General features: G+C 31.4%; 1 protein-coding gene across 1 annotated transcript in view; it reads left to right on the top strand.

Moving 5' to 3' along the window:
• LOC118196811 (propionyl-CoA carboxylase beta chain, mitochondrial-like) overlaps nt 1-13,680 on the top strand; it is a 43,921-nt gene extending 30,241 nt beyond the window's left edge. The window contains exons 11-14 of the mRNA XM_085824117.1: nt 7,197-7,304; nt 7,792-7,892; nt 9,319-9,517; nt 13,318-13,680. Of these exons, the coding sequence (XP_085680243.1) occupies nt 7,197-7,304; nt 7,792-7,892; nt 9,319-9,517; nt 13,318-13,439 (530 nt within the window). The 3' untranslated portion in view covers nt 13,440-13,680. The remainder of the gene's footprint in view (nt 1-7,196; nt 7,305-7,791; nt 7,893-9,318; nt 9,518-13,317) is intronic.
• Nucleotides 13,681-19,663: the final 5,983 nt, after the last annotated feature.

Genomic DNA, 19,663 nt, shown 5'->3' with positions numbered 1-19,663 from the left:
AAAAAAAAAAAAAAACTTAGTTATGCTGAACAATAAAAAATACAATGTTTTTTTCCTCCTTGCACCCCCTCTAAAGAAAGTTCAGTTGCTTTATAATACATTTTTGTTGTTGCTATTGTTGTACTGATTTCAAATACCATTGGTAAATTTTCTTATTGAACATTGTTTTTGAATAACCAAATTTAAGAAGAGATAATTTTCCACAAAGCACTTGCCATGGATTTTAAAATTTTTTTATTGTAAATTATAATATAAGAATAGTTTAAAGATGACAGACAGATAAACTGATGCACACACATACACTTACATACACACTGCACGGCAGATGATCACCACCTGCTGTGCAGTACTAAGTGTGGCAAGTGTATGATGGAAAAGTACCAAAAAGAATTTATATACATAAGCTATTACAGTCACTGATTAAAATTGTGAGGTTCCATTTTATTTTATAATTAATTTTCTGTATGCATATTTCCTTATGAAAATGCTCTCTATGCTTTTACTTATACATCTAACATTTGTATGCAGGTCACCATCAAAGTTTGATAGGGCTTATGTGTTTCAGTTTCAGCTTTTCTTGATGTATCTTCAAAGTCAGGATCACTCTTTAATTTTTTTTTTTTTTTTTTTTTTTTTTTTTTTTTTGAGGATAAATGTAGAGGGTGTTTACACATTTCTAGAACAATTTCAATAAAAAAAAATTAAAAAAGCAAATAGTTTGGATTTATGGCAGCAACTTATTATTTGAAATGAGAAATGTAGTCTGTTGCTTTTAAATTTATTGCATGTAATATTTATTGCTTTTAAATTTATTTGCATGTAAATAATCTGTAGATTGAAAGATGCATTTCTTCACTTTCTGAAGAAAAATGTTTCTTTTCCATAACTTAAAAACATTGTGAAATGCATGATATTAAAGTTTTTTAAGTGTAAAATAAGCAACATTATTAATTATAAAGGGAAAAACTGTTTTCATGGAGAGAAGACTTCAAACAATTATCCAGGAAAAATATATACTTTGTAATGTTTCTAAAGTTAAATCATTAGTAGCAACAGAAAATCTTCTGATGCAGAAATCTATTGCAAAGTCTTTAAATACATTTGTAGCAACAATAAATAAAATAATAAACGAAGATTTACAACTTAGAAAAGCTAAGAAACACCTTTTGCCACAGCATGTGGTTCTACACAGAACAATTTGTAGAATCCCTTATGAAAGCTATTTAGCAGGGCATAAATGGAAATATATTGTGAGCTTTGATTAAGCATTACCTAACTGACTGCAGCAAAAGGAGGTTCATTTATCATCAAAAATGAAGAGAAAAAAGGGAGAAACCTGGTTTCATCAAAGCCCAAGAAAGTTTCAGTAAGGAATTTATGATTGTCACAGGATTCACTTACAGTGCGAAATTAAAATTAAGAAGAATGGAGAAAATTAAGACACAGTTAGTTTAATGGAAAAAATGTTAAAAACAACTCAAAGTTTTATGTCTGATATTTACAGAAGAAATTCACTTTCTTTATCCTTTCAAAGTGTGAAACTTCATCAATACAAAGTAGCAAGTCTTATTTTGAAAAGGGCATTCCTTATAAACTGCATCAGTCTTCATTTTAAGACTGATACAAGTATTGCATAATATGCCTTTTCAATGTATACTAGTGAAGCCCCTTGATATTTTGCCTATGAACTATTGTGTCTTTAATCTCTTAAAAAGAGAATTTCCTTAGCATAAAACTACCACGATTGATAGACTCTGAAAAGTAGTGGAAGAGGAATGAATATCACTGCTTCTTTAAATCTTATAAAAAGCCCTTCTATCCTGAAAATTACAAGACAGGCTTAAAAGTACAGAAAAAAGGCTATCAGATTGAACTTTTAAAAAATACTCTTTACATTTTAAACATTAGTTAAACAGTCCCAAATTCATTTTAAAACTATGTAAACATCCTCTTTTCAGTTATTTCATATAGTCCATATACAAACCTTAAAGGTAAATATGCCTGGTCTATATTTATCTTGAAAGATAATCATTACAAAATAAAAGTCATGATCTTGGATCATTATTCCAAATCAGACTTTTGTTTCTCATACCTCATGTAAGATGCTTTCCTTAATTCTGACTTAAACTAATTTCTAAAAAATGGGCTTTCAGAAAATGAAAATGTTGTGCTTTCCTTCTTCATTGCGTTACCTTCTGAAAGTGTTTCATTGCACTTAATTTATGTGAAGAAATGGCTAATTCAAGTTTTTTTTTTTTTTTTTTTTTTTTTTAAAGTTTAGAAATGTATTATATCTTTTTATTCCTATCATCCCATTTTCACAAACGACAGCAGTATTTCCGTGCATCTAGATTTTTCCCCAAGGGATAGAACTACCATTTTTAGATCTGTCAATGGTGTTTTTCTCAATTTATATTGCTTAGCAAAAATGCCGCCATTTTCATAACTTTGTTTCATGTTTAGAGTGACCATTTTATTCACAAGACAATACCAGGGCAATGACCCCCTCACCCATCGTTTAAAATAGTAAATAAATAAGTGAATTTAAATGAAATATACAAATACAGTAAAAAGTTATTTAAGTATAACTAATTTAGGCAAATGATTAGTTGTATTTTGGAATGCAATGAACCTTTTTGAAGTAGCTCATTGTATTGGTTTGTTCGGTTCTATCGGTTTGTTCTTTAAACTCTTGTCAAGTATTTTATTCAACTTTGCACTAAACCATTACCTTCATGGTATCAAAGTTCAGTGGCAATTTTCTGCTGTCAACAAATTATTTATAATAGAAAGCACCCTTTCAGTAGCTGCATTACTACCAGATAAGCAAAAATGGGAATTCTGTATCTTTTCAGAGATGCGCACAAAGAATATGATTTTCATTGAAATAATTTAAAATTTGAATCTGCTTATATGGGGTTGTTTCTTTATTATTCTATTGTTGAAGCTTTTTAAAATTTACATATTTTTCCAAATGTGATATTTTGTTAAATAATTCATTTTCCAAAGCCATATATTCCTTTTTAGGTAAATATTTCTGTATGAAAACTATTATTTCTTCTATTTTGGTTCAGATTTGCCCTATAATTCTAGAAAAGGAAGTGTGTTCACTTAAAAATTTATAATTTGATTAGTAAAACATTTTTGGTCTATATTACCATTTTTATTTATATTCTAAATTATAGAGATTCTTTTTAAAATCTAAAAATAAAATCCTTAATGTCTTCTGAAATTCTGACAGTTGTGCCTTTCTCTCCATCCATTCTTTTAAATGAATTATGAACACTAATACTTGTGTTTGAAGGAACTGAAACCAAAATTTGGCTTTGTCATAAAAACATTTTTTTAAACTATTCGAGACTTAAAAAGATTTTATGAAAATATGAAGGTTTGATCTGAAAGAAAGTATGATTTAAAAGGATTAAACAACTGTAACACTTTTCAGCCTGTGGGTAGTAGAGCTAGCCATCTTATTTTGAATATTCCTAGTAATAGCTTATATTCTGCCTCTGAATCAGCATCATCAATATAGAGAAATAGTGCGTACCTCAAAAGGGTATTGCCTACTAAATCAAGTTGCCCAGTGGGCTCTCACGATGTTTTTAAGAAATTTTAATGGGTGCCTAAGCACCACCGCACACAGGTGAAGAAAAGGTCTAAGATGGCAAACTGAGGGAAATCTTCGATTCTTTTAACAAAATTTTTCTGCTTTTGAAGTGCAGGCTTTTTCTTAAACTTCTTATAATATTCATCGCAACCACGATAGCTGCTAATGTAATTTTTCTTGCAAAAAATGCATGTCGGCTTTTCTTCTTGTTTCAGTTCTGCCTCTGTATCAGAACAAAATTCATTCATATTTCCTTTTCAAACTGGCCTACCAGTGGCCAAGCAGTAAATTCACAGAACAATGGTATTTCAGTCCTGGTTTTGAATCCTTGTGAATAGGCTGGCTGTATGGGTGTTTCTGTTCTTTCTAACCATATATAACATGTATACGAGCCAGTTTCCCTGGAAAAGTCCTCCACAAAAGCATCCCTTTCCTTAGGCAGAGAGCTTTCAAGTGCTTTGCTGTAATCAAACAAACCAAACTAAATCAAAACTTTTCAAACCTTGTGAATATAAAAGATGTTATAAATTTCAATATCTTCAGGATGCAAATCTGATGCAGTTTGATCTGCATTGTGGATAATGTGTGTTGTGCAGCCTACTTGTTATTGGGTAATTTAATTGATTATTCAATCCAGAAAATACAATTAATAAAATTTATTCCTTTTCTATGAAAACTTCAAAATTTGAATTGGTGTTGTCTGCACAATATCCCACCAACTTATTTTTCAAATTGTCTGAATCTAACATATGAATAATATAATTGATGAGTATTTCCAATGTTTCTCTCGGAAGAGTGATTAAATCTAGAATTTTAACTTCAACTCCATCTTTGTTAGGAAATTATCTAATAAGGAATGGAAACAACTTTAGATGCTTGTGGTTTGAAGTATCTGTGTAAATGGTTACAAAGTGAGTGTTTTGTAATTTGATTTCCAGACTGGAAATTGCAAAGGGTACTTTAACTATTTCCTTAATTTTTGTAAGTGCACAACATTTTTTTTTTTTTTTTTTTTTTTTTTTAATGCTTTTACACAGTCAATAGAGCTAAATGCCTGTAAGGGACTTTGTAAGATAGAAATACTGCTTCAATTAGGGCAAGATGTCATTCCTTCTCATCAAATATGTTTTTGTGAAAATATTGTGTGAAGCCACGGGAAGATGCTATTGATTGAGTTGCCTTCTTATGTTTTTGGGACTCAGTATGTTGCATAACATCATTTCATCCACCTTAAGTTATTGAAAATGTTGAAGTGTATCAAATGCAGGGAACATTAGAATCAATTTTTATCCACTTTATGAAAAAAAAAATTTTTTTGCTATATGGTCCTTAAATTTACAACCTTTTATTTCTTGTGTGCCATTTTGAAGGATTCTGAAAAATTTAAATGCAGATAATTAGTCATTTTACTGAAAAAAAGTATTACACTTTAAAAGTACAGTTTATTTGTTTAACCTCTAAAAATACTTAACAGTAGCCTTAGCTGTGCTTACTTATTTTTTTACTTGAGGCAAAGAGATAAATGTGCGCCCCTATATATGTCCGGCCAATTAAAAATATATATATGTTAATTTGTTCCAAAATGTTTAAAGTTTAAAGTAGGGCATGTTTAAAGTTGCAAATTAGCTTCAATACATTAGTTCCAATGATAAATTTTAATTCAAGAAAATAGTATGTATAGTGTTGAAAAACATCAGCAGTTTTGAGAAAAAAATTTATTAATTCTTCTCCTTCTTCAGCCAGATTGTTTTATAACATAAAATTCTCTTGATACTTTTTAATGTGTTCCAAAAATTTAAAGTTAATAACTGGAATTTCTTTCTTAAAAATGAATTTCTAAATTTTCCTAGCTAATTTGACACCTGTTCTAGTTATTTACTTGAGGCAAATGAAGCATTTGCTTTGCCCTTGTCTTGACTCTTTCAGTAGCACTTGATTTAGTAGATTAGATACATATATATATTAGGAGTCCATAGTTGAAGGATCGTTATGAGGAGTTCATGGGTAATGTGTTTGGTTGTTGGTATTGGCTGACGTGGGAGGCAGATGTCAGTAAATGCATGTACCTTGTCCCAGAGCTTGTGAGAGAATTGAAGAGACATTGGCCTACTTCATCATTTGTTACTTTCTTAAGATGCCAATTCCCGACCATGTCACCATTGCAGATGTGGGACTACATAATGAGAAACATGCTAGTTGAGCTTAATGGTTCATTATTCCCACAAGGTTGATGCACAGTGGCAGTATAGGCTGAGTCAGTTTGGTGGTTGGTAGAAATGTTCCATGCCATCCTCGCTCTGAGGCCATTTTGACATATTGGTATGTCACTCCTCACACATAAAAATATGATTCATATGGCAATCATTTTAGGCCACCAATGTGTTCCTTACAAAAATAATATGATCCGTACATGGAAGTACTATAGAAACTAAATTATTTTTGATAGATCTTTAAACTAATTGTAAATTCTGGGATGTTTTTCGGGATGCTTACCCATACGGGACACAAAGCTATAATCTGGGGCTGCCCTGGAAAATCTACAATTCAGTGGTCACCCTTTTCATGTTACAACATGGCAGAGTGAAAGTGATGCACAAGTTCTTATTATGTAGTCCCACATCTGCAATGATGACATAGTCAAGAATCAGCATCATAAAAGACTAACAAATGATGAGGTAGGCCAACAACTCTTCCATTCTTTCACAAGCTCTGGGTCTATGTACATGCAATCACTGACATCTGCCTCCCATGTCAGCCAACACCAACAACCAATCACATTACCCATGACCTCCTGATATTGATCCTTCAACTATAGACCCCTGCTGTAAAGCCAGCCCTTTTTTTCCAGAGGGGGGAGAAGAGGAATCTATGAACTGCTTTCATTTTTCAGGATATTGTTGCTGCTTCAAAATTTAAATTAATGTGTTTATGTCATTGCAATAAACAATTTTTTTTTTTTTTTTTTGGAAAATAATTCTTTAAAACTAAGTTTTGCTGCTGTGATTAAAACAATCCCTTTTGTTTTTCTCTGTCTAAGAAATTTCATCCCTTGTATGTAAAAGGTAACGAATCAGCCAAACTAACCTGTGACTTTAAACAATAGTAATACAACTGAGTAGAACCTAAAAATGAATTCTGTCTTAAATCTGAGCTGCAAAATACAAAAGAATCATTATAATGGTTCTCCATAACAAACCCGTAGCTATCAGTGTTTTGAGTCTAAATAAATTGACAAATAATATGATTTTCTGATGAAGGATTTTAGTAAATCATGTTAATCCCTAGTATTATAGTTTTCGATTGGTTAAGTTAGGTGAAGATTTGTAAAAAATACATTTTTTTTTTTTTTTTTTTTTTTTTTTTTTATGTTCTACCATTTCAAAACTGTTATAAGATTGAAAGAGTGAAAAAATAGTATGGTTGGAAACAAAAATGTGTCCTTTATAAAATCAAATATGAATATTTTCTAATATTCTATTATTTTTAAGTATTCATAATTTAAAATTCATGTTTAACTATATGCTTTTAATTTATTTAGTATTATGTAATTTTTCTAAGACTTTGAATATTGTTTATTACTTAATTACAGGCTGTCTGGACATAAATGCATCAGTCAAAGGTGCCCGTTTTGTTCGTTTCTGTGATGCATTTAACATTCCCATTATAACATTTGTTGATGTTCCTGGATTTCTTCCAGGTAATATTTATATTCTAAAAAAATATTCTATTCAAAATACTTATATTTCTGTTGCTGGAAATATATAAAAATGAAAATTGTAATTTCTTTGGGATGTGTATAACTTTTTTTTCAATGTTTTTATGTCTGAAATTTTAAATGATTCTTATTCTATTTAAATTTATCCTGATGAAACACAAATGTGAGATTTTTTGTTATCAAGCCTTATTATAAGTAAAGGTTATGCATTAATTGGCCACCAAATACTATACTGATACATGAAATACATATTAATATCAAATACGTAACACAGAATAATATACTGATTGATTAAATATCGAAACATATAATGGAGTTTTTTTTTTTTTATTATTGTTTTACAAAAAAAAATTAAATGCATATGCCTGGAATTCTGTTATAACTTCAATGATTATTTTGTAATATATGTCTGAAATTTTATAATATATGCCTAGAATTCTATTATAATTTGGATAATTTTATGTTTTAGGAACTGCTCAAGAATATGGTGGAATTATTAGACATGGTGCAAAATTATTATATGCATTTGCTGAAGCAACTGTGCCAAAAATAACTGTCATAACAAGAAAAGTAATGATGTGTCTTTTTAAATTAACTTACTGTATATTTTTTAAATTCTCATGATTCAATTTGTTGTGAATTAATTTTTAAAGAAAACTTTTCTGTTATTTTTGGTAAATTATACAAAAACAGTTTAAAATGTTATATAATGTAATTTTTGTTTTGAGCTGTATGTTTTCAGTGAATTTTTTAACTTATGAAGACAGATATACATACCTAAGAATTCACATAATCTAAAGTGTTAGGAATAATATGAAACATGTATTTTTCCATAAAATTTTGACGTTAACTGATAAAGATATGAATTATATTTATTAAATATAATTTTTTATTTTATTTTCTTCAGTTTCTGATTTTAGTTTCATGATATTTAATCAGTGCCAATTACGAGTTTTTTCCTCATATAATGAATAATGAGTGGTTGATGTTTTCAAATGTATTTCAACATTCTTACATTTTTATTATTTTCTTCCTATTTTGAGAATTTTTCTGGTTTGGAGCATTAATTCAGTTTCAGATGCATTGCAGAGTAACAATTAAATCCAGTCATCACAACAAGAGAAGTTTTCTGGAGTTATAAAAGTCTATTATTTCTGTTTTGCAGAATTGTATGAAAGTGAATGTTCACTTTTTATGAAAATTAATTTTCTTAAATTGATCTCCTTAGGGTAAAATTCTAGATGTAAGAAAAGCACATCAAATTAACCCTTTGCTTATGAATCAAATTCAAGATTGAAGCATTTAAAAATTAAAGGAACAAAAATTTGTGCTGTATTTAAAAAAAGAAGGGGAGTGAGAAAGAAAACTTATGTATATAAATGCACTCTTTAGTCTAAACTTGTTTTGATTGCAGTCTTGTAATGTCTTATGCACAATTTATAGTTTTGAAGTGACTAATTTTATAATGTCTTGGGTACATCAAAATCTGTTTTGACATTAACAATAAGTAATGCATCAATGAATGTCAAATTAACAGACCAAGCCTATCTCTTATATTGGCATATTAACATCATTTTAAGTTGATATGATCTGAAGTAAATTTTGTTTAATAGTGTTTTTTCTAGTTTTTTAACATTTTTAAGGATGCTATGTTATGTATCCATTTTTGATGAAATCCAGTAAGATATAAATAGATATTGTTAACAATAAATGATAGTTAAGACTTTTGGTATTGTAAAAGTGTACTGCTTAGTACAACTTAAGAAAAGCAAAGAAATCCTTGCATCATTTTTTGTAAATTTAATTTTTTAGGCATTTAATTCTTTAAAGTTTTAACAGCAAACTTTTCTTCAGGGTGTTAGACTGTAACTTAATTTTTCAGATTGCTGATTTTTTGTTTGTTTCATGCATGTTTGTGTATTTAACAGTTGGTAATCCAATGAATAAAGATTTGCAAGATTATGCAACAAGAAACATTGAATATTTTACCTTTTAGGCTTATGGTGGTGCATATGATGTAATGAGTTCGAAGCATTTACGGGGTGATATAAATTATGCTTGGCCTACTGCAGAAATAGCTGTGATGGGAGCTAAAGGTGCTGTATCTATTTTGTTCCGTGGCAAAGCAGATGTTTTAGAGAGAGAAAAAGAATATGGAGACAAATTCACCAATCCTTTTTCAGCTGCAATCAGAGGTTAGTTATATATATATAGATAGAAAGTGTTCACTGTACCAAATTAATAAAATATCTCTGTAAGTGAGTGGTTATTATTTTTAATTTTGCTTTTGCTCATCTGTGTAACAGAGTAAACCTTTTAAAAATAATATTGCTTCCTAATACGGTACAAAGTCCGAAATCCAGACTCATCAGGACTTCAGCGGTTCCGGATTTGGGATTTTTCTGGATATCAGATCAACAATTTAAATCTGATAAGATGGCATGCAGAAATTATACAATTAAAAATATGAAATCGTAATTTATGAAATAAAGAGCAATTATGATCTAAAGGGTATCAAAATTTACAAAAAAGAGCTTAATATTCATTTGTTTAAGTTGCTTCATTTTTTGTGCTAATACTTTCTCTTTAATAATAGAAACAGGCATAATTTCTTGTTCAGTTACAAAGTTCCACTGTTCAAATCCTGTAATTGCTGTGTCAAGAATACTGACTAACTTGTCAATCGAAATTTTTTCGTTTTCAAAAACCTCTCTGTCACTTTCTTCACTATCGGTATTTTCTGGATTTAGAATCATACTACAGATTTCGCTGTCCATTAATTGATGGATGACTGGGGCATTGTCATCGCAATGAAAAACTTCTGTTATCAACTTCATTTATTACCACTTCTCTACATTTCTTTCCGAATAGTTCTCTACAATCAGGACTATTTTTGAGTCATCAGGTAAACCAACTGAATTAAAATATTGCCGATCCTCGGGTATAAAATGATTTTCAAACCACTCATTCATTAATGCTTGAGTCATCCATGCTCCTTTATTTGCACGATATATAACAGGGAAAATTGTTACTCCTTTAAATGTTCGATGTTGTGTATATTTTCTGATTGCGAAAAGTTTGCATTATAAAAACTTCTCATCCCTTAAATTTGCCGCTTGTGCTTCCCCAAATTAAAAAAATATTGTCTCCCCTAAATTCTGCCGTTCGATACCGACATATTCTGTGACCACTTCTGTGTTTATGGTGAACCAAATATCAGTTATTCTTAATTAAAATAGCACTAAATGTAATCTTTTGGGCTATGAGTTTCATTATCAAAATCTATTTTTAGCATATGAAAAAAAATATTTCTTGAATTTTTCCTCGTCAACATTTCTTAGAGCATTTAAAAACCTATAATCATCGCCAAGCATAATGTTAGCATAAAAGGTTGCCATATTCTTGTTATTCAAATACTAATATAAAAAAAAAGTTTACACATCACTGCATGAGTTATTACTGAAGTTGTCATGTATTGATAAACTTGCGGTGATGAAAGCAAAATGTAATAAATAATGACTTGCCAGGTCGGCGTCAGGGATATAAAATAGGTGAATGTTTCGGTTTGAAATGTATGCCAAGCAGACACTCAGCTACGGAGCCAAATTATTAATCTCGCAAATTCTTGCTTACATGATTGTTTTTTCATAACAAGGTATTTTATTTAGTGCCTAAGTGAAATTAAGAATCGGAATTTTTAAGTGAAAATCTCCACATGTTTTATTATGGAAGGAAAAAATAAAATGCACATGCATAAAGCATACCCCCAAAAAAAAAACGTTTGTGGCTTAGAGGTGCGGATTTTAGATCATTTCGATAATGGACGTCCGGATTTCGGACTTTGTACTTGAAGTATATTGTCGAACCCTGCTGTAATTAATTTCAAGAACTGATTTCAAGTTCGGTTAGCTTTATCCAGTTGTATCATAAAAGCAGATTGTCTCACATAATCATGTAAGAATTGAATAAAGAATCAAATATCAATTTTCAATACAATTATAAATTATTACTTTAATAATTTTATGCAATAAATTATTTGGCATAAATGTGAATACACATTTATAACTGTGAATAATTACTTTATTAATAAAACTATAAAAATAATGTTTTTATATTTGTATGAAAATGAATTAAAAATAGTGATAAATTTACCTTTAACATTTACTTAATGTGCATATGGTTGCAAAGCAAAGATTCAATAACTTAAGTTAAGAATATATTATATCTTGTAAGAAAATATGAAGAATACAAAATGCCCATTTAGAGGACAGAACTTAAATAGCATTTATACTCAAACAAAACATACTAATAAAGATAAAAATATTTCATTCCCTAAAAGATGAATCAACCGTATAGCCCAAGCTCTGTCTGACAATTCAAAGAATTTGAATGGAGTCAGTAAACTCATTCTCGTTCTTTGGTTCAATACGTAAAGAATGATATTTGGTGTCCTAAGATATGGTTATTGTGTCCTCTTCTAGATTAGGTGTCACACTTATTTTGCATACCTTTTTTCAGAACACAGAGGGAAGTGGGAACAAACATTAAAAAAAAAAAGTCATGTTAAAATGTTTTCCTTTAAGAATGAAATGTTGCATCCTAAATGTGAATGATTTGAAGGCTTAGTATTTTTTTTATTAAAACTTCCAGAAATTCTGAAAAAAAATTTATTTTGTTATATCTGATTTCCATACCTTTAGAGATTTGTTATAGCAATGTAAAATAATTTTAAGTATGGAAAAATGAACTCAAATGTGTTACAAATTTTGTACATAGAATAGATTATTTTAGTGCAATTATATTTGAAATTGTTGTATTTTCCAGTGTAATGTAACATAAAAAAATCTAAAAGAGACAAGCTATGCCGGAAATATAAGAATACAGGGACAAGTACATTTGAGTAAATAGGTATCTGGAAATTTGGCAAGATGACAATGCGCGAGACACCAAGCTGACAACAGTTTTGGTGACAAAATAAGTAGCCAAAATTAGCAACCATTTGGCAACATTTTTGGTCTGTCCCCTGTATCACTGTAATAGGTATTGTAATTGAACAAATGTAAGTGTCTGCTTTCTGTATTAACAGAGATATCTCTCGATTAGCTTCCACTTTAGATACATTTTACATTCAGTTGTGTTTAATGTTTTTAGTAGTTTGAAGTGTAACTACTGATTGTACACTGTGATACTTTGTACGAGTATTTCTGCAGAAAATTTCAGAACTTTGAACTGTTTCTTTTCACAAAATAAATTTAAATTTAACTTATCATTGGACCTGTGTGCATTCAATCTATTACAATCCTGTATATATGCAACACTTCATATTCAGAGGTTTGTTATAGTTGTATTGTTTGTTTAAAGTGTATTATTTACAAAAAGTACTGAAATTGGATGTGATTTTCAAAACAATTCTGAGAGTAAAGAAAACTAATATGTGCATTACTTTTTCTATTAAATAAAATAAAATTTTAGATATGCATGTTGTTTTTAATCTAGCAACTCCTATTGGAACACCAAATGATACATTTATATTATAAAGAGGAAATCATGGTATTAATAGTGATTGTCTTTCACTTATATTTTAACTTTATGAGTCTTATAACAAGATCAGAAACAAGAATTTGGGATACTTATTCTGTCAGTTCTATCTAGCTACTTATTAAAAAATATATCTGATAAAAGGTGACAACTGAAGGAGGTTGTAAGGTAAAGGAGTAAAAAGCCGTAGGGGGTCTCTTAGGCAAACCTGATGTGGAGTTTAGCCAGTTGACCTAAATTCCAAGTTATTTTATATTTCTGTGTTAATTCACTGCAGAATTAAATTTTTAATTAAAAAATAAATTTTTATTTGTTTGTGATTAAACAAATAACTTCTTTAATAAACTAAAAGTTTTGTTTTTTCATGTTGAGAACATTTTCATTGTTTTTAACATTAAATTTAATATATTATTAAATTTTTATCATGTATTAATAGTATTTTTTCCCTCCACTGAAGGTTTTGTTGATGACATTATTGATCCAAGCACAACTAGGATGCGTCTTTGTCGAGATTTAGATCTGCTGCAACGAAAAAAGATGGAATCTCCATGGAAAAAACATGCCAATATGCCTCTCTAATTCTGATTTTTATATGCAGTTGTTGAATTTATAGCTATTTTAAAAGCATTTTGTACCTGACATATAATTTCTTTTGTAATCTCAAAACAAAGAATCTCCTTTATGTTTATATATACACATATATATACATATATATTATTATTATTTTGTTAAAAAATTGTTACAATGCCTGATATTTTTTTCTATGTTGTCAGAATTTGTAAATTCTTTTTTATGTAAAATAAATTTTGTTATAATAGACTTTAACTGAAAAATTTGTTATAACCTTTGTACAGAAATAAAATTTGTTATAAGCATCACTAAATTACAGTAATCTTCAGTAACTTCATAAAATGTGCAATGTATATTTGTATTCAGATGTGTATATCCTATTTCCAGTTTAACTAATAGAACAAAAGTTGTTAGAAATAATACAGTCATGACATATTTTAAATTTGAAACCTGCCGAGTGCTTAAAAATTTTTAGAATCTCTCCTCCTACCTTGTATTCCTAAGAGTGAATAATCAAAACTTGTGAAAGTATAATAAGTGGACACAAATATTATAAATATTTATTTATCACATAAAATAAAGTATTTAAATTTCAAAATTGTATATTGCTATTAAATAAAATATATAAAATGATAAAAATAGTGGTGTTTGATTTTAAAGCATTAATATATTTTTGTTTCTATAATTTGAATTGTAGATGCAAAAATAATAAAATATAGTGTAGCTGCATAAATTAAATAATATTCCACAATATAATAATAATTATAAAAATCCCTTACTTTTAATAACAAAATATACCTCCTTCATTGCAGACTTCACATCTTAAATGAGACTGTGTCTTAGCTATTCTTTAATACAAGAAGTAAGACTTATTTCTCCATTTTATACCACGTTCATTAAATTCTGTTTCTTGATCTACCACCATCATTTGGATTTTAAATTCGTCTGCTAAATTAAAATAATGATGTTCATAACAGGAATTACAGCACAAAAATGTACTATTTCTAATTAAATTGCTATAATTTTTCTTGTATATGTTAAAAAATACTTTTCAATTAGTGTATGTTCTATTATTTATATTCATTGTCTTAGGGTTTTTAGACTTATTGTTCTATACCTAAAAGTAATTTGTAAAGAAAAGAATACGTTATTTTTTTTCATACTAATTAGTTTGGTTAGTCTTCCATGGAAAAGGATCAAATAAGCAATTGTAGGATTCAGCTGGCTGATTGTGTTGATTTGGCAGAACCATTTTACGAAATAAGTTCAGATTTCAAATTACTGGATGTTATAGTTTTATCATTTCTTTGAATGATTTATAAAAGAATCTGCTACTTTTCTGAGGCTATGCAGTTTTAAGTAGCCAAATACAGAATGCAATAGAATGCAAGAAAAGGATTATTTAATAGATGGAGATATAAACAGTGTGTTTTATATATTATTAATAGAGATATAAATAGTATATGAGAACTCAACCCGATACTTTTTTTATATAAGATTCTGAAATGTATGCATATACATATTTCTGAATATATGCATGCATACGTACATTTCTGAATCCGGTTCGAATAACAGAAAAGTACCCTAAATATTGCTATATCTGTCATTCACCTACATCTGACATGCATGATATAAACAAGCAATCGAATATTTTATGCTGAACTCGCATATAGCAGTAACAACTCTATACAAGAATGTTTATTATCCCTGGATCTCAGAAATGCAAAATGTTCATGCAGCAGTAGTTTTTAAATATCTATCTATATTAAGCCAATGTAGCTACATGTGCAATTGACTTTTTTTTTTTTTTTTTTTTTTTTTTTTTGAGGGATGAACATAAATTAGTACCATTCTGTGATTTAAAAAGTTCAATGTATTTACATGTTTCCTCACAAAGTGAACTGTAATCTACAGTAATGTACCTCCTACCTAAGCAAACTGATAGTTACAAATTTCCTTACTTTCCCTTTCTGCAAATCATTTTGCAAACATTTATCAGTCTCGTACTTAACAGATATGCTTCACACAGTATCGATACATAATCTTAGCTTTCAAAACTCTCATCTAGAAACAGATGTCAGAAATGGAATGTCTTTTATTTATTTGTTTATTTATTTTTTAGGTAAGATATCATAACTGCAGTTGAATCAATTTCTGGTTTGACGCAAGTGACCTAAATTTCTCATTTTGCCTTGTCTCATTCTGAATGAACAATACTCATTTCTTCCACGTTTTGAATTTTAGGAAACAAAACATTTTTCTCCTCTAACTGGCTTTCCTAACTTTTCTTGCTTCCACCTCTGAAATTTTTTATTCCTTTTTTGGTTAAAAGAATAATTTTCATTATTATTATTGATGAATGATAGAATGATTTTCATTATAAGTATTTTCTCCTGTATTCCAGCATACCTTCATAGGGTAACGGTAGTACTCTCGGCCCATATTCAAAAGGTCCAGGTTTGAGTCCCGGTGAGGGCATAGCACATTTTTCTCTTGCTGCAAAATAACCTAATGACTCTACAATGGCATCCAAACTAAAAGGTAGTGGACAATAATTCATCACCACCATGATTTTGCAATAGGGTTTCTTAATTTCCAGTCACCCATTAAACAGGGGGTATATAAGGTATTTTCTCCATCCTTTCATGGTGTAACAGTAGGTTCATGGTGTAACATTTGATGTACGTGTGAGTAACACGTGCATACGAAAATATCCCTAACATTAACTAGGAAAGCCGAAATCTTAGTTAAGATAGACATGTTACAATTAATAATCAAATTTAATAAGGAAGAGTAACAGTTGCCGGGTGCATTATAACGGCTTAAGAAATTCAGAGCACAGTACAGATGCGAGTACACAAGTTTACATATCTCGGCGAAAACAGAGACGCACACATTTGTTGAAGTAGTTCCACTTGACTGCCGGGTAAAAATCTTCTCTCTCCGTCAGCCTGTAGGTTTGCCAAACGGGTTTACTGTTTCGCCAATTGGCGCTTTTCTGTACAGTTTTTAAGTCCGTATCGCCTGTTTGGCGCTGCCGCTGCATACTCCCTCCGAAATGTGACATACCGATGCGGGGGTCGGATTAATCGTCCAGAACGGGTGATACAATTGTCCGAAGTTTTTTTCACACTCTTGGAAGCAACTTGAGAAGAGTCCATGGTTACAAAAGCGGGTTTCAGTCTATCTATGGAGATCGTTTGCTTAGTCCCTTTTATTTCGAGATCAAACGTTTTATCTCGTCTTTCTAGCACCTTAAATGGTCCATCATAAGGAGTTTGAAGTGGTTTTCTAACTCCGTCGTGTCGAACAAACACATATGTGGACTTGTGAAGGCGTGGATGAATGAAACATGTTCGCTGGCCGTGGCTAGAAGTCGTGGTCGGGCGGACACTGGCAAAGTGAGATTTTAAATCCTCCACAAACTGTTTGGGGGACGCATTCGGAGGTGTCGGATTGAAAAATTCTCCTGGGAGACGGATAGTCTTTCCATACACCAGTTCAGAAGTGATTGCTCCTATGTCCTCTTTGAGAGCGGCGCGGAAACCCATCAGCAGCGTTGGAAGGGCAGCCACCCAGTCACTGGTATCGTGCGCTTTTAAGGCAGCTTTCAAAGGACGGTGGAATTCCTCGATCAGTCCATTCGCCTGTGGGTGGTACGGAGACGTCCTGATCCTCTTGATTCCCAATAATTGGGAAAGGGCTCGAAATAAGCCGCTTTCAAACTGTCGCCCTTGGTCGGTAGTAATAACAGTCGGACAACCAAATCGAGTAATCCAGTGGTCATAGAAAGCCTGTGCTACTGTGCGTGCTGTTATGTCTGGTAAGGGTACTGCTTCGGGCCATCTAGTAAATCTATCTATCATAGTTAGACAGTAATAATTATTTTGAGAAGGAGGTAGGGGACCAACAAGGTCAAGGTGGACGTGATCAAACCTCTGTGATTGGTCTGGAAACTTCATTAACGGGGTTCTAGTATGCCTGCTTACTTTTGCTTTCTGGCACGGAATGCACTGCCATGCCCATTTCGCGCAATCTTTGCGGATGGAAGACCAAACAAACCGTGAACATACTAACTTTGTTGATGCGCGAATGCCAGGGTGAGACAAATTGTGCAAGGTGGCAAAAACTTTCTCCCGGAATGCCGGAGGAATGTAAGGACGGGCGTTACCTGTTGACACATCGCAATATATCGGTAAGCTACAATTCGGTAAGGTAACTTTTTTGAGATGTAGAACTTTTGACTCTTTAAGCAATGTTTGTAATTCTGGGTCGATTTCTTGCATTTTAGCAATTTCCTCATAGTTGATAGGATTAGGCATGCTTATTGCTTCTATACGCGAAAGTACGTCGGCAGCGATATTCTCCGAACCTTTTATATGGCGAATTTCAGTGGTGAATTGGGAGATAAAGTCTAACTGCCTAGCCTGACGAGGTGAACACTTATCCAAACGCTGTCGGAATGCATACGTGAGCGGTTTGTGATCGGTGATTAAAGAAAAGTTCCGTGCTTCCAACATATGCTTAAAATGCCTAATAGCAGCATAAGCTGCCAATAGCTCTCGATCATACGCACTATAGTTCCTTTCCGCCTGCGAAAGCTTTCGTGAGAAAAATGCGAGAGGCTGTAAATTTCTATCAACTATTTGTGATAGCGTTCCACCGATCGCGAAGTCTGACGCATCAATCTGTAAAACCAACTGGGCATCTTTCTTCGGGTGTGCCAAAAGAACAGCATTAGCGATTAGCTGTTTGCACTTTTGAAATTCACTCCGCGCTTCCTCAGACAAATTCAGGATTGTCTTATCATTTTTCTTAGCCCCTTTTAAATACGAAGTTAAATGTATTTGATTCTGGGCTACGTTGGGTAAAAATCGACGGTAAAAATTTAAAAATCCTAAAAATCTCTGCAAATCTTTTACCGTTTTAGGAAGTGGGTAGTTAAGTATCGGTTCCACTTTGTTCGTCAGAGGCTTGGTACCATCTTTATTGATTATATGGCCTAAAAAAGATATTTCCGGAACGCCGAAAACACATTTCGAAGCGTTAATTGTCAATCCATATGAAGTTAATCTTTCAAAAACAGTACGTAGGTGAGATTTATGCTCATCTTCCATATCACTAAATATCAAAATATCATCTAAGTAGACGTAGGCGAATTTTAGATCTCCAAGAATTTTGTTCATAAACCTTTGAAAGGTTTGAGCTGCTCCGCACAGTCCGAAATTTAAAAACGGAAATTCGAAAAGACCAAATGGGGTGCAAACTGCAGTTTTCGGTATATGATCTGGATGGACTGGTATATGATGATATGCCCGAACGATATCAATTTTTGAAAAAATTGTCTTTCCGCTAAGCGTATTATTAAAGTATTGTAAATGCGGGATAGGGTATCTGTCGGGTTCGGTGCACGCGTTTAGTTTTCGGTAGTCTCCTACTGGCCGTATGTCGCCCGAACTTTTAGAAACGACATGAAGAGGTGATGACCATGCTGATTTTGATGGTCTACAAATACCTTGATCTATCATAAATTGAAATTCTTTTTTTACTGCTTCGTATAACTTAGGGCTTAACCTACGCGGTTTACTGTGCACAGGAGGACCGTTTGTTTCGATGTAATGAACCGTACTATGCTTTACTCTACCCGAATCGGATTTTAACTTCAGTACTTCCGGAAAGTCTTTCAAGATTCTGTGATATGGTGAATCACCAGATATTAACTTTACCGAAAAATAATTTTTAGAATCGGAAAGAGAACCAATACGAGTTAATTTCGTAGTATTATCGATAAGTCTACCTCGTTTTAAATCGATTAAAAGATCAAAATGCCTTAAAAAGTCGGCTCCTATTATAGGCACTGGTACATCGGCGATTAAAAACTTCCACGAAAAGTTTCGTCTAAGTCCTAAATTCACAGTTAACAATTTTGTTCCATACGTAGAAATTCTGGAATTATTCGCAGCAAATAATTGAAGCGAATCAGGATGCATTTTCTTAAACTTAGAAGTCGGTGTCACACATGAAACATCCGAGCCCGAATCAATCAAAAAGTTTAAATTTAATCTGTTATCGTAAACATGTAAACGACATGCATGTGCGACTGCCGATGAATTTCGATCGACAGCCGCTACTACTAGTTTTCCTGGGCCGTAGTGTTCTGAGAAAAGGAACAAGGTGCTCGACATTTTCGTGCATTATTACCGAATCGCGAATGAAAATAACAATAATTGTTC

Source organism: Stegodyphus dumicola, chromosome 9 (assembly GCF_044657685.1).
Source record: "Stegodyphus dumicola isolate Sdum_Otavi_A_Nest chromosome 9, ASM4465768v1".
Taxonomy (NCBI): domain Eukaryota; kingdom Metazoa; phylum Arthropoda; class Arachnida; order Araneae; family Eresidae; genus Stegodyphus; species Stegodyphus dumicola.
The sequence above is the reverse complement of the archived record's forward strand: the minus strand, read 5'-3'. Positions and strand labels throughout refer to the sequence as shown.